Consider the following 12,296-nt stretch of genomic DNA (forward strand, 5'->3'; position numbering starts at 1 on the left):
TATGTGTGTGTGTGTGTTTTTTTACCTATTTACTGATACATGATTTTGCACATGGATTTTTCTCCTTTACTTAAAGTGGCAGTATGTAGCATTTACTAAAAAATGTTTTTTACATATTTGGTAAAACCGTCACCAAATTGTGAAAGTATAACACGAGACAGATAATCTGTGAAAAAATCAATTTCTCCACATCTTTGTTTTGACATGATTTCCAATCGTGTTATTAACTTTGTGTTGTAATTTGCTATTTAAAAGTAGTTCAACTTTTATATCTGTCCACACAAATGAACCTCCTGCCGCCATGTTTAATTCCTAACAGGAGGTCATGGTTGCTCTGAAGACTTCTGATTGGCTGACAAGTTCTAGCTTTGCATTACACTGCCCCCTGTGGGTCTGGCATGTTTAAAGCAACACTCGGGGACGGATTTATGGATGAAACTTTTTCTGAAACAGATCCTGTGTGTAAAATATATTTTTAACAATGTGGCGGAAATATTCGGTTTTATAAAGACTGGGCTACATAAGAGGCCTAAATGTGTGAACCTGCTTTCCCCCTCGTGCCTCGGGTTTTTGAGAGCACGATTTAAGCTCTTCCTCTTGTTTTTAGAACACGAAGAAATCCTTTTATCTGCTACTGCGAGGCCTCTTCTCTGCTCTCGTCTTCCCAGAGCATCATCCGCCCCCCTCCGTCTCCTTCTCCATAACGCTATCTCTGAAATCATAAAAATCCTTCAGCCACGTCCTATTCCTCTAAAGCGAATTTAATTCCGAGCAGAGTGAGACGCGCCGTACATCAGGTAATGATGGATGCTGCTCGTCATGTGAGGGAAATGTGCAAGCTGAGCAAATCCACAACTAATTATTTCGCAAGCATAAGTAATGAAAAGAGGCTTTTCTGACAGCAGCAGAGATCCCATGAGTCAGGAGAGAGGAATTAATAATGGGAGTGGGGAAAAAGAAATCCTTAGATGTACTTTGAAACACTGCAAACGAGAAAAGTAAACAACAATTAGCAGTGTTCTGAAACCTGAGAGGAGTGTGCAAATAATGAGAAAATTCAACACTTTTTTTCCCCAAATGCATAGTGTTGTAAGTCCAGCAGTACCTGTTGCTGTTATGCTACTGCTCAGAGGAGCAGTGGACACGTTTAGAGTAGAGCTTAACAGTGGAAAATATGAGGATTTCAAAAAGTGAGGAAAGCAAACAAGCGCATCTGGAAAGTATTCACGTAGCTTCGCTTTTCTTTTGCTACAGTCTTAATCCAGATTGCGTTACATAAATCTCTTTCCTCAGAATTCAATTTTCTGGGAGCATTTTACATATTCTGTTCTCTTTACAATGATAACCCAAAAGTCAAAGCCATCGCAATCAAGTGTCTTCAGAAGTAAACTGCTTTGTCAAGAGTTTGATCCTTTGTGGTGTAAATCCATCATTGAACGAAGAGCATCATAAAAACCAAAGAACACGGCCAATGGGTCAGGCATCCTGTGAAAGTTTAAAGCAGAGTCAGACTATAACACCACACCCCAAGGTCTGAACATCTCATGTATCAGTGTTCAGTCCACCACCTGAAAACACGAGATAATACGGCATCGCTGTAAATCTACCAAGACGTGGCAGGTTACCTGAAAGGTCGGCCCATCAGAGTCTCAATCAGAGAAACAGCTCAGAGCATAAAGCCGGCCTCCCGCTCCGGCTTCAACAAAACAATCTGTTGACAGCACAGATACTGACTTTGGTCTTCAAAAATACCCCAAAAGTGAGAAAAGAAAAAAAGAATAGTAACACATCCAGTTTGGTGTCTAACACAAGCATGTAAGGCACACGGCAAACATTCTCTAAGCGCTTTGATCAGATGAAATCAAAAGTGACATTTTTGGCATAGATTTTTAATGCCAAAGAAACCTGTGTGGAACTCATATAACACATTACTCTAACCACACCATCCCAATGGTGAAATGCTGTGGAAATGGTTTTACTTAACAGTAAAAGGGAAGTTTGTCAGACTTAATTAGAAGATGGATGGAGCTAACATTAGCCTGGAAGAAAAGCTGTTTAAGGCATGAAAAGAAATGTGAAAGTGGAGCAGAGGTTCAGGACGACCCTGAAACAAATCTCACGGTTTGGATCAGAATTCCTGAATGTTCCAGCTTCAGACCCAAACAATGAAAATGTAAGAGGGCCGTTTGTTTCTGACAACACAATCTGCATCCACAGCCAGTTTATTTACTATTAAATGTTGCTTTCATTTCATTTATTGCTTTCATTTATTTTCAAGTCCTGTCACCTTTTATATTGTTAAAATACTAATCTTTTCCTGTCATCTTTTTTGGCATTTTCATTAATTTCTGAAGGGGATGTCAAGACCCCCAAATTTCCATGTTCAGGATCCCGAGTGGGGTCCCAAACCCCCACTTTGGCAACCACTGGTTTATATCAAAGCACATTCATGAGTTAAAAACCAACTGCGACTCTCTTGCTGTGTAAATCTAGAACAAAACCAAAAACTTGCTGAGGCATTTCCAGCAAAAGGAGTCCCTCTCACCTGCGAGGCGAAGGGATGCAGAGTTGTAGATGGCTTCGTCTCGCAGCTCCCTCAAGTATACGGTTACTGTGGAGACGGCGTCGGGCCAAATCCCATCAGACACGCGGACCTGGAACTGGTAGGTGCCGGATGGGGTGTTCTCCTTGATGATAAGGAACCCGGTACGCTTGTTCAGGATGAAGTAACTAGGGGAAAACACAAATACGAAATTTAATCAATACACTGTCAGGGTTAAAAGAGAGCACATGCTGTTTGGTGCATCAAGTGCAGTAGTGAAAAGCTTTCCATGTCAACCAGGCTTTAAGTGGAACAAGTAATCTCCCCCTTTATTAAAACTATTAATGATATTAACTTGGTCAAGTTTTACAAGTCACACTTTGGCCTGCCAAATGTCTAGCCTGTAGAATTAAAATGCAGCAATCACATAAAAGAACCTGTTTGACAATACGAAGTAGGCTAAAAGAGCTAAAAAAAAAAAAAAGAAAATTTCCCAAATAAAAACAAAATTAAGAAAGGAGGAGTAAACAGTGTGTTATCATAGTGAAATCCATTATCCACTTATATGGAACAGTGGTGAACAATGGCTGGTCTTTCAAAATTACTCCAAAGACTCATTCTTTGGAGTAATGAGTCTTTGGATCAGAGTTCTCTTGTCACTCTGATCCAAGAGTGACAAGAGAACCCAAAACAGGCATTAATTGTCCCAGTTAATGCACATTTTCTCCTTTACTGGCTGTCAATTCAGTACATAGAAGTATAAAAATACTGTGGGACTCGACTAAAATTTTTAATCGAGATACTAATAGATAAAGGAGCTGAAAGACAAAGATAATTATTGTTTTTAATCTGTTATTTAGGTTCTCATATCATCACACTGGTGCAAAGTGTTATTCTACCCATTCAGTGTTCCAGTGTTTGAGGAACTCCTGATCATTCATGGAACTTCTTTAGAAATGTGGCCTGTGGACGCTGACGTTAGCGTTGGGATGCTGCTGCTACATGTTTAGCACCAAGATGATATTTTAGGCTTGAATAGCTTTGCTGATAGATTAACTGCATTTAGGACAATTTGAACACAACAGTAGACTTTTCCAGTGTCCCATCAGATCGGTTTACAAGCAGACATGATCCCCCAGTGGGACAAGAGCAGCAGCTTTGTTGTCTCTTGTTGGTGTCTGCGGACGACGCTTGTGTGCCAGATTTACTGGTGAACCAGAGACATCCGATTACCAAGGTTCCAGTCGGAACCTTTGAAAGTAAAAAAAAAAAAAAAGACGTTACGTTAATTAATTATGTTAACATTTTTCATCATAATTAATGTGTTAAAGTCCTAGCCCTAGAAAAAAAGACTTCTTGACGACATAAACAAAGAATTACTAATTTATTATTGGAAGGTATGTTTCTGACCATGTAAGCTTAAAATTAAAACAGAATTTTGAAAAAAAAAAGAAAAGAAAAAAAATTTACATAGTAAGAAAGAAGTAAACATGGTGGCGGTAGTGTGGTGGTGTGGGCTTGATTTGCTACTTCTTGATGAAGTTTTTTACCTCTGAAAGGCTGGAAAAAAGTTGGTTGTGAAACAGCCTGGTACAATGAAAACCAAGATTCCAAGTAGAACCAAGTAAATTATCTTATTTGACTGTAAAAAAGCTCTAAATAATCAATATAAAGAAAAGTGGGTCAAATTTTCTCTATAGCGACTTAAAAGATGATGTTGTGGGGTGGAGCATACGTGGGATTAGTCCGACCTCAAAGGGGTCCACTGGACCACAGTAGAGCCTTGGAGTTACACTAACACTGTCATGTTTTCCTAATAATCTGTATTCTGCATTTGATCAAGACAGAAACAAGCGTGGAATCCTTTTTTCTGTTTTGGCATTTCTCTCTTTAAGCATTTCATTTACTGCTGTCAGTCTGCTCTTGAGGTTATGAAAAAAAAAGGAAGAAGTGATGAATTAGGGAGAGCGAGTTTAAAAAGGGAAAAAAAAAACTTCAATGTGATGAGGCAATTTTACTTGATTCTTTCAATCAATGCTGCCTTTGTACAGTAAATGAACTCATTCACTTTAATTACAGAGGAAATCTGAGGCAGAGCCTTGGAAAATCAAATAATATACTACTTGTAGCGACAAGAGCTGCATTTAATTCATTTACAGAACATTGTATAAAGCGTGCTTCGCACCCTAGGTTCAGTGATTAGTACCAAAGTTGTTTTATTACTGCAGGATTACTTTATTTGATTCCTCATTATAAAGTTAGTTGTTTCTCCGTTAGGTAAAGGTATTCTATTTGCAAGAATCTGAACAGATGTTGAGTCATAACACAGCAAACGTCTCTATGCCCCAAACAAACACATTCAGTGCCTCTTAAACGTTTTTACAACCTTTAAAAGTTTTAGATTTTTCACATTTATCACCAACTTTTTTTTTACTTTGTTTTTACCACATGATCTGTTGTGATACTTTAGGCCTTCCATGTGAAAAGGTTGGTTGCCTACATGTACCAGGGCAACTTTGTTCCACAAAAAGCATATTTAGAGATCAAGCACTAATTTCTTAATTAGCTTTGTTGAATCTGTTGTCAATTGACATCCATTTTTCTCAATCAGGTCAGGTTTTTATTCTAATTTGATTTAGATAAATTTCATCTTCTGACTAAATTGATGACATTTTTGTGACAATTCCATTACTATTTCTCATCCAAAAAAGGTTTTAGGGAAAATAAATTGTTTTCTAACAGAGTTTATTAATTAAATGTTACAAACTCGAAGATTTCTGTAAATTGAATAATAAACACTGATAAGGGTAAGTACATGTGAATTGAACATTACGTCTTCATTGTGTAAAATTATCCGTCTCTTCCCTGTCCTGATGGAATCTCTCCTCCTGCTCATCACTCATTGATCAGATTTTCAGGAAACTGATCCAGATGTGAGATGCATTTTGATGCTCATGTTGCATCTATAACTCTGAAAGTTGACCTGATTGAGCAAAACCAGTGTGATTTTTGGAATCAGCACTTCAGAATTACCTTAAGAAGTTGAAAAACCCCAGACACATTCTTGGCTATTGACCAGTGTAATCCATAATCGCAGGTAAGGGCTTCACTTGTCAGTGGTCATAATGTTATGCCGCTTTGGCATATCGGTTAGATATGTTTTTGGCAAGATCTTAAATAAAGGTCGAATCTAATTTTTAATAAGACAGTAAGTTAAAACAATAAATAAATATGTTCATGCTTGGATATCAGGTCTGTGATAGCTCCTTATTTGTTCAAACAGAACAGATCAGAGCCTGCTGAAATGTGTGTGAATATCACAATGACAAAAATCCTCAGTGGTTAGAAGGATTTGTATGAAATACTTTATAAAATATGGCAACTCTGATGTTTGTAGTAGGGTTTGGTGGTGCCAAAATCATAAACTTCTTCGCAGCTCATAAACATTTTTTTTTATTTTTGTTTTGTAGTCAACCAGGCGTTACTGTTTTACTATTTTGGTTCACAGCTCCAGAATAATGCAGGAACTTTGAGCTTGTGAACATCATCTCTTCTGCCATCTGGCTAGACAAGTGAGCCACACACGTGCTCTGATGTGAGCAGGACTGGCAGCCTGCTGGGAATCAGGAGACACACAATCAATGGCTCGTGTTGTGTTTTCTTCCTGGTTGTGTGACAACACACAAGACTGGCAAGTAAACAGAGATGTCTCAGGGAACGGATCAGATCGGTTCTGAAGCAGTCAGTCAGTATCTTACCAGCAGCAGGAATTATCTCCCAAGCATCACAGGCTGGGAAAATGTTGTGCACCATTGCATTTTGCAATTTGTGTTTGTCATGGACCCAAGTTGATCTTTAGGATAGACAACTATGGGCTTTACAATCTGCAAATGTTAAAGTAGTGGCAGTAATGTTTGCATAAAAGAAAACATAAAAAAGTAGATATATTTTGTAGTTTAGAAGTCAGCTTTGGATGTGGCTCTAGACTAGCTTTTAGGTGAACTTTTCTGTTTATTTAAACTAAAGTCTTTTTTTAACATAAGCATTTAACTGCCAGAGCTTGTGAATAAATTCAGAAGCAGCATCTCGTGCAAAACACGTTAAAATGAGAAATCACCATCACAATCTGCAGCCACACTGTTTCTGTTCTGTTGCTGTATGTACATTTTTTATTTTTATTTTTTATTTAAAAGTAAGAAAAATTAAGAGCATCCGCATTAAATGTGATTTGCCTGATTGTCATTTGTTGCAACAGGACAGGGTATGATGCACTGAGATGTCAACAACTCACTTTTGCTTTCTTCCATAATCTGTGATCAACTGGCAGCCTGGGGATGAAAGTCCAGAGCTCTATTCATAGTCCACTGGTGCCCCCAAAGCCCAGATCATTGTTACATTAGCTCTAACGTCTCCACTGATAAAACATTCTTCGTCAGCGCAGACAGAGTGTTTGCACAGCGTAGCATGAAACTGGAGGAGCTTATCATTGAGTCATTTCTGCAACATTTAAATAGCGCTTCTGCACATTGCATACCATCAACAGTATGTGTGGCACTTAGAACATACAGTTATTAAAATGTATCTAAAATCTGAGCCTACTTTGATTAGATGGTTATACCACTACATTTTCTATATTAAGCTGATCATAGACAGCAATTCAGTCATATTAATTTTACATTCAAATGAAAGGCAGATATGTTTTGGGTTCTTAGCAGTTGACCGACAAACAACTAGCAACAAATACTAATGGTATTTCAGTTCAAAGAAAAGGACAAATTCACGTTCAGCAAACGCAGATCTTTCTGTTTGCATTATGACGTCCTTTCTTACATTTTATATACAAAAGAAAACAGTACAAAATAAACACATAAAACAGAACGCACTTATCTGCTCATTCTGTGTTACCTTGGCATGTGTCCCTCAAAGACGTAGGTCTTATTATCCCAGTCATCAGGGTCAGGAGCGTAGACCTTTCCAAGAACTGTTGTTGGCATGCGGCCTGAAAAGAGAGGCATAAATTAGCTGCTCTATACCTGTGCTGATGATACAACGTATTATTTTTGGCACACATATTGCTGTTTGCCCATAATTTAAATGTCAGATACATCTTTTATGCTTCTTTGAACTTAGACCTGGAAATTCTGTCTAGGGTCGGCACTTAATGACTCAATGAGACTTCAACTGTAACTGGCAGGACTTTCTTTCATTCACAACTTTTCATTCACTGTGGATTTTAAGCTGAAAAGGGCTGACTTATATTCCATCTATAATCAGACTGGCTTGAGTGACATAAAAATGTATTTTATTTATGGTGCATATGTACAAAATTGGATATTTATTGTACCTGTTGTTCTTGTAAAGTGCCTTTTGCTGGGAATTTGTCAAAAATAAAACGATTAAAAACAAAACAAAAAAACAAATAAAATAAAAAACAAAGAGAGGACTGGATGCAAATACTTCAAGTTTCATTCAGTATTTTTCCCAGCATGCATGATTGGAATTGATTTGCCCAGAAAAATGATAATACAGATATAAAAGCCCGGTCAGAATGCATAATGATTATAATCAAGAAGAAAGAACTAAAGGTTGTGAAAATGATTGAGAGTTTATCCTTCAAATATAAAGGCAGACCTTAAAATGATGAAATTTCGAGGTTGCAGTTTGTCTTTGACAGGAGTTGTGAATGTGGAAGTTACACACGACTGAATAAAGTTGTTGTCATTCTCGGCCACTGACAGCAGGTATTTCAGACAAAACTAAATTAAAGTTCTCCCTGCTGTAAGAGGTGCAAAATTATTCTTCTAATACCAGACAGAGTCAAAAATGTTTGAGAACCATGAATCTTTTTCCTTCGGTTCTTGCACTACTTTAAATGCTAGTAGTAAATACACTAAAGTTTGTGATGTAGTGTGAGAAGCTGTGAAAACTCTCAAGCTGTGTCCTTCTCTGTTAAACACCCGCCAGGCTGAGGCTCATAACATCCGTTCATCTCCTCACCTCTGTGGCTGTTGATGGATATCTGCTTCTCTCCCGCCATGTGAGCGTGATCATTCTGGTCACCAATGGTCACAGTCAGGGTGCTGGTCACCGTTTTGGCCGGGTGACCACTGTCGCTCATGACGATGGGAAGGAGAAACTCCTTCTGGCGCTCGCGGTCGAACGTCCTGAGGGCCGTCAGCGTGGACGTGCCGTTCAGGTTGTCCTGGAGGTAGAAGTCGTTGCTGTAGCGATACTCCGGTGGGACGGTGAAGTGAAAGGGCGGCCCGTTCTCGGGAGAGTCCCGGTCCACGGCTCGGAGGAGAGCCGAGGTTTGGTTCAATCTCACTATCTGAACGAGGAAGAAGAGTTTGAGGAGTTTGTTGCTTTTTCAGAACCACCGACACAAGGTGTTATATTTAATGATAGTAAAAATTTAAAGAAAAGATAAATATTTTTGTAAACTGCAAACAATTTGAGTTTCTGGTTGTGAACTGATCATATCACACTTGAGTTAATTATGTGTATATACCAAAATTACATGTTTGTGTGTTTTTGTTGTTTTATTTGATTTCTAAAATAATTGTTTCAGTGGTATGACAAAGTGACATGTGGACCGCAGTAAGGATAGCTGAAACATTGATGCAGCTAAATGTGGATCATAACTAAACTAAACTAAACTAAACTAAACTAAACTAAACTAAACTAAACTAAACTAAACTAAACAAAACTAAACTAAACTAAACTAAACTAAACTAAACTAAACTAAACTAAACTAAACTAAACTAAACTAAAGTAAACTAAACCATTGCACCTAATAATCCATAGAGTCCAGCCTACCTGTGGACCATCCACATTCTCAAAGACGACAGGAGAGTAGGCAGCCTCAAACTCTGGTCCGTTATCGTTAACATCCAACAGGGGCAGCTGAACTGTGGCGCTGCCTGTCAAAGCAGGCATCCCGTGATCTGTTGCTATGACAACCAAGTGATGCTGAGCTGTTTTCTCTCGGTCCAGTGGCCGGGCCACCGAGAGTAGGCCGGACTGGTCGATGGTAAACAGGCCCTCAGGGTTCGAGTCTTCTGACAGACTGTAGGTGATTTCACGGTTCTGGCCCGAGTCCGAGTCACTGGCCACCATACGGGCCACGCTGGTTCCCACGCTGACGTCCTCTGGTAGCGGCGCCAGGGACAGGAAGTGTGGAATGAAGACAGGAGTGTGATCATTGTAGTCCTCCACCTCGACCACGCAGTGCAGAAAGCTGGAGAAGTCCAGATCCTCCACCTGGAAGATGAGACGCACAGTGTCACGTTTCATAAGGACAAAGAAAAACACCGACTTTATGACAGGCAAACAGAGTTTTTCCAGCTTTCCTTTCACTGAAATGCCATTCAGTATGTACAAGTATAAAGATATTAGTGGTGGGACTTGATTAAAACAGAGAAAAACAAGAATCCAAACCGATATCAAACCTTGGCTTTATGACAGTAAACAGAAAGCAACAGACAGAAATGTTTCACAGGCAGATTTAAAGATACTTTTGTGTACCTTCAGCGTGAGGTTGAACTTCTGTTCGCTGTGTCGCTCGTAGTCCAAGCGCTTCTTCAGCCTCAGGACTCCACGCTGCTCCTGCTTGTGACTGACCATGTAGAACTTCTGCTCTTGATCTCCGGCCACAACGCTGAAGGTCAGTTGAGCGTTTTCTCCAGTGTCTCTGTCCTCTGCAGCCAGCTCCAGAACCTTACAACAAAAAGGGACATTGTGAAAACAAAGCAGGTTCTGTGCATGATTGGAAATGGCTGGAATTTATAGAAGTTCTGTCATTTTGCAAAATTCACAGTGTTCTGCAGCATGTCAGAGCACCAACCGTACAGGTTATCATCCTGAAGAGCTTAGGGAAGAAGGCTAGATACATTCAGAAGAATGATATTGGCATAATTTTGGGTTTTTAATAATTAATTTGAACAATTCTTCTTTTGGGATGATGACACGATATTGTCAGTGGACATTTTGTGAAAGTTTCCATTCATGTGGATTTTGTCTAATCCACATAACACTGACATTAAATATATGTAGATAAAAGCTATGAGTTACACCGCAACTTAACATGTTGTCAGGTGTTCCTTAGTAAGGTGCAGGATGAGCAAAACAAAACAGGCATTTCATCAAGTTTCTGGCTCAGTGAAGTTCATGGTCATTTGGTTGATTTCCTGGAACAAACATGTTTATGTGATTCTTTATGTGACTGGTGTCCTAATTAAGTTTATTACAGATGTTTGCCTAGAGCAGTGTTTTGTGTTTGAGGGGCTGTGATTGCTGCCATGGAGTCACGGCCAAACAGTTATCTCAAAAAGAAACAATAAATATTTCTTACTATCACTTTAGTACCACAAAATATGACAATAAATCTTAGGACCCATATTTACCAGCCTTCATGGATGCAGGTTTAACATGAAGATGAACTGAGAGGAAACCAACCAGGATCCAAGTTCTACACTATCAAACAAGACTGGAGATTACAGCTGGCCACACAGACAGAGGAGGAAAAGATGGAGCTGTTTGACCACAGCAACAGGAAGAACCACTTTCAAACGCTGTAGGCCCCCTAACTGTCTCACATGGTAATGATAGGAACATGCTTCCAGTATTAGCTAAAAACATTTGACTGCCACTCCATGTCCCAAATCCATGACTCGCAAACAACCTGCTAAAGATATACCAACATCCAACGGAGTATCTACTGAACGACTACAACTCACCACAATTACTATAAATGACATTATTAAATTATCCAGCCTCTGAAATAGCCAACCTTATCCAGAAATCCAAGCCCCCCCAACAGTTCTTGTAAAACAATGCCTTTGTTCCCTTCTGTTTCTGCCATCATTATCTCCTCTCTTTCATCTGGAATTTTTCCTACTACCTTCAAAACTGCAGTTGTTTCTGCTATCCTTAAAAACCCTGGATTGGATCCAAATCATTTCAATAATCTCCACCCTATTTCTAACCTTCCTTCCATCTCCAAAATTCTAGAACAAACATTTGCCTCTCAACTCCATCTCCATGTAACCAGGAGCAGTCTGGTTGAACAGTTCCAGTCCGGTTTTCGCCCTGGTCATAGCACAGAATCTGCTCTCCTCAGAATCACTAACACTCTCCTCATGCCATCAGATTCAGGTTTACTTTCTCTTCTCATTCTCCTTGATCTCAGTGCAGCTTTCAAGATCATCTCTCTCACAGTCCTGCTCCACAGACTCTCTTCCATTGGTATCACACACACACTCCTAGTTTGGTTTCAGTCATATCTCTCTGGCCGCACTCAGTTCATCCAACTTAAATCATTCAAATCCCCTCAATCCTCAAGTGGCTTCAGGTGGGTCCCAGGGCTCTGTCCTGGGACCCCTCCTTTTCATAATCTATCTTCTCCCCCTTGGCAATATCTTTCGTAAATTTAACATCCACTTCCACTGTTTTGCCGATGACACCCAGCTCTTTTTATACACTGCACCAGATTTTTTCCTCCTTTTCTTCTCCCTCACTTCTTGTTTAGATGAAATAAAATCCTGGTTTGTATCAAATGGCCTCCTCAAATTAAACAGTTACAAAACAGAGTTTCTACTCATTGGCATTAAATCTACTCCCTCTAAAGTCAACAACTTTTCCCTTACAATTGACAGTTCTCTGGTCTCGCCAACCCAAGTTAAGAGTCTGGGTGTCATTCTTGTCACTCTCATATTAATAATATTATCAGGTCTGCACATGTTCACCTCCGTAATAT

The 12,296-nt window shown here is 39.3% G+C and overlaps 1 protein-coding gene across 1 annotated transcript in view; it reads right to left on the minus strand.

Annotated features, from left to right (window-relative positions):
• Positions 1 to 12,296, minus strand: part of LOC103462246 (neural-cadherin) — a 357,031-nt gene that overhangs the window by 133,749 nt on the left and 210,986 nt on the right. The window contains exons 21-25 of the mRNA XM_008404906.2: positions 10,067 to 10,258; positions 9,359 to 9,802; positions 8,540 to 8,870; positions 7,448 to 7,541; positions 2,546 to 2,730 (exon numbers count right to left, since the gene is read on the minus strand). Coding sequence (XP_008403128.1) covers positions 2,546 to 2,730; positions 7,448 to 7,541; positions 8,540 to 8,870; positions 9,359 to 9,802; positions 10,067 to 10,258 — 1,246 coding nt within the window. The remainder of the gene's footprint in view (positions 1 to 2,545; positions 2,731 to 7,447; positions 7,542 to 8,539; positions 8,871 to 9,358; positions 9,803 to 10,066; positions 10,259 to 12,296) is intronic.

This window comes from Poecilia reticulata, linkage group LG3, assembly GCF_000633615.1.
Source record: "Poecilia reticulata strain Guanapo linkage group LG3, Guppy_female_1.0+MT, whole genome shotgun sequence".
In the NCBI taxonomy this organism is placed as follows: domain Eukaryota; kingdom Metazoa; phylum Chordata; class Actinopteri; order Cyprinodontiformes; family Poeciliidae; genus Poecilia; species Poecilia reticulata.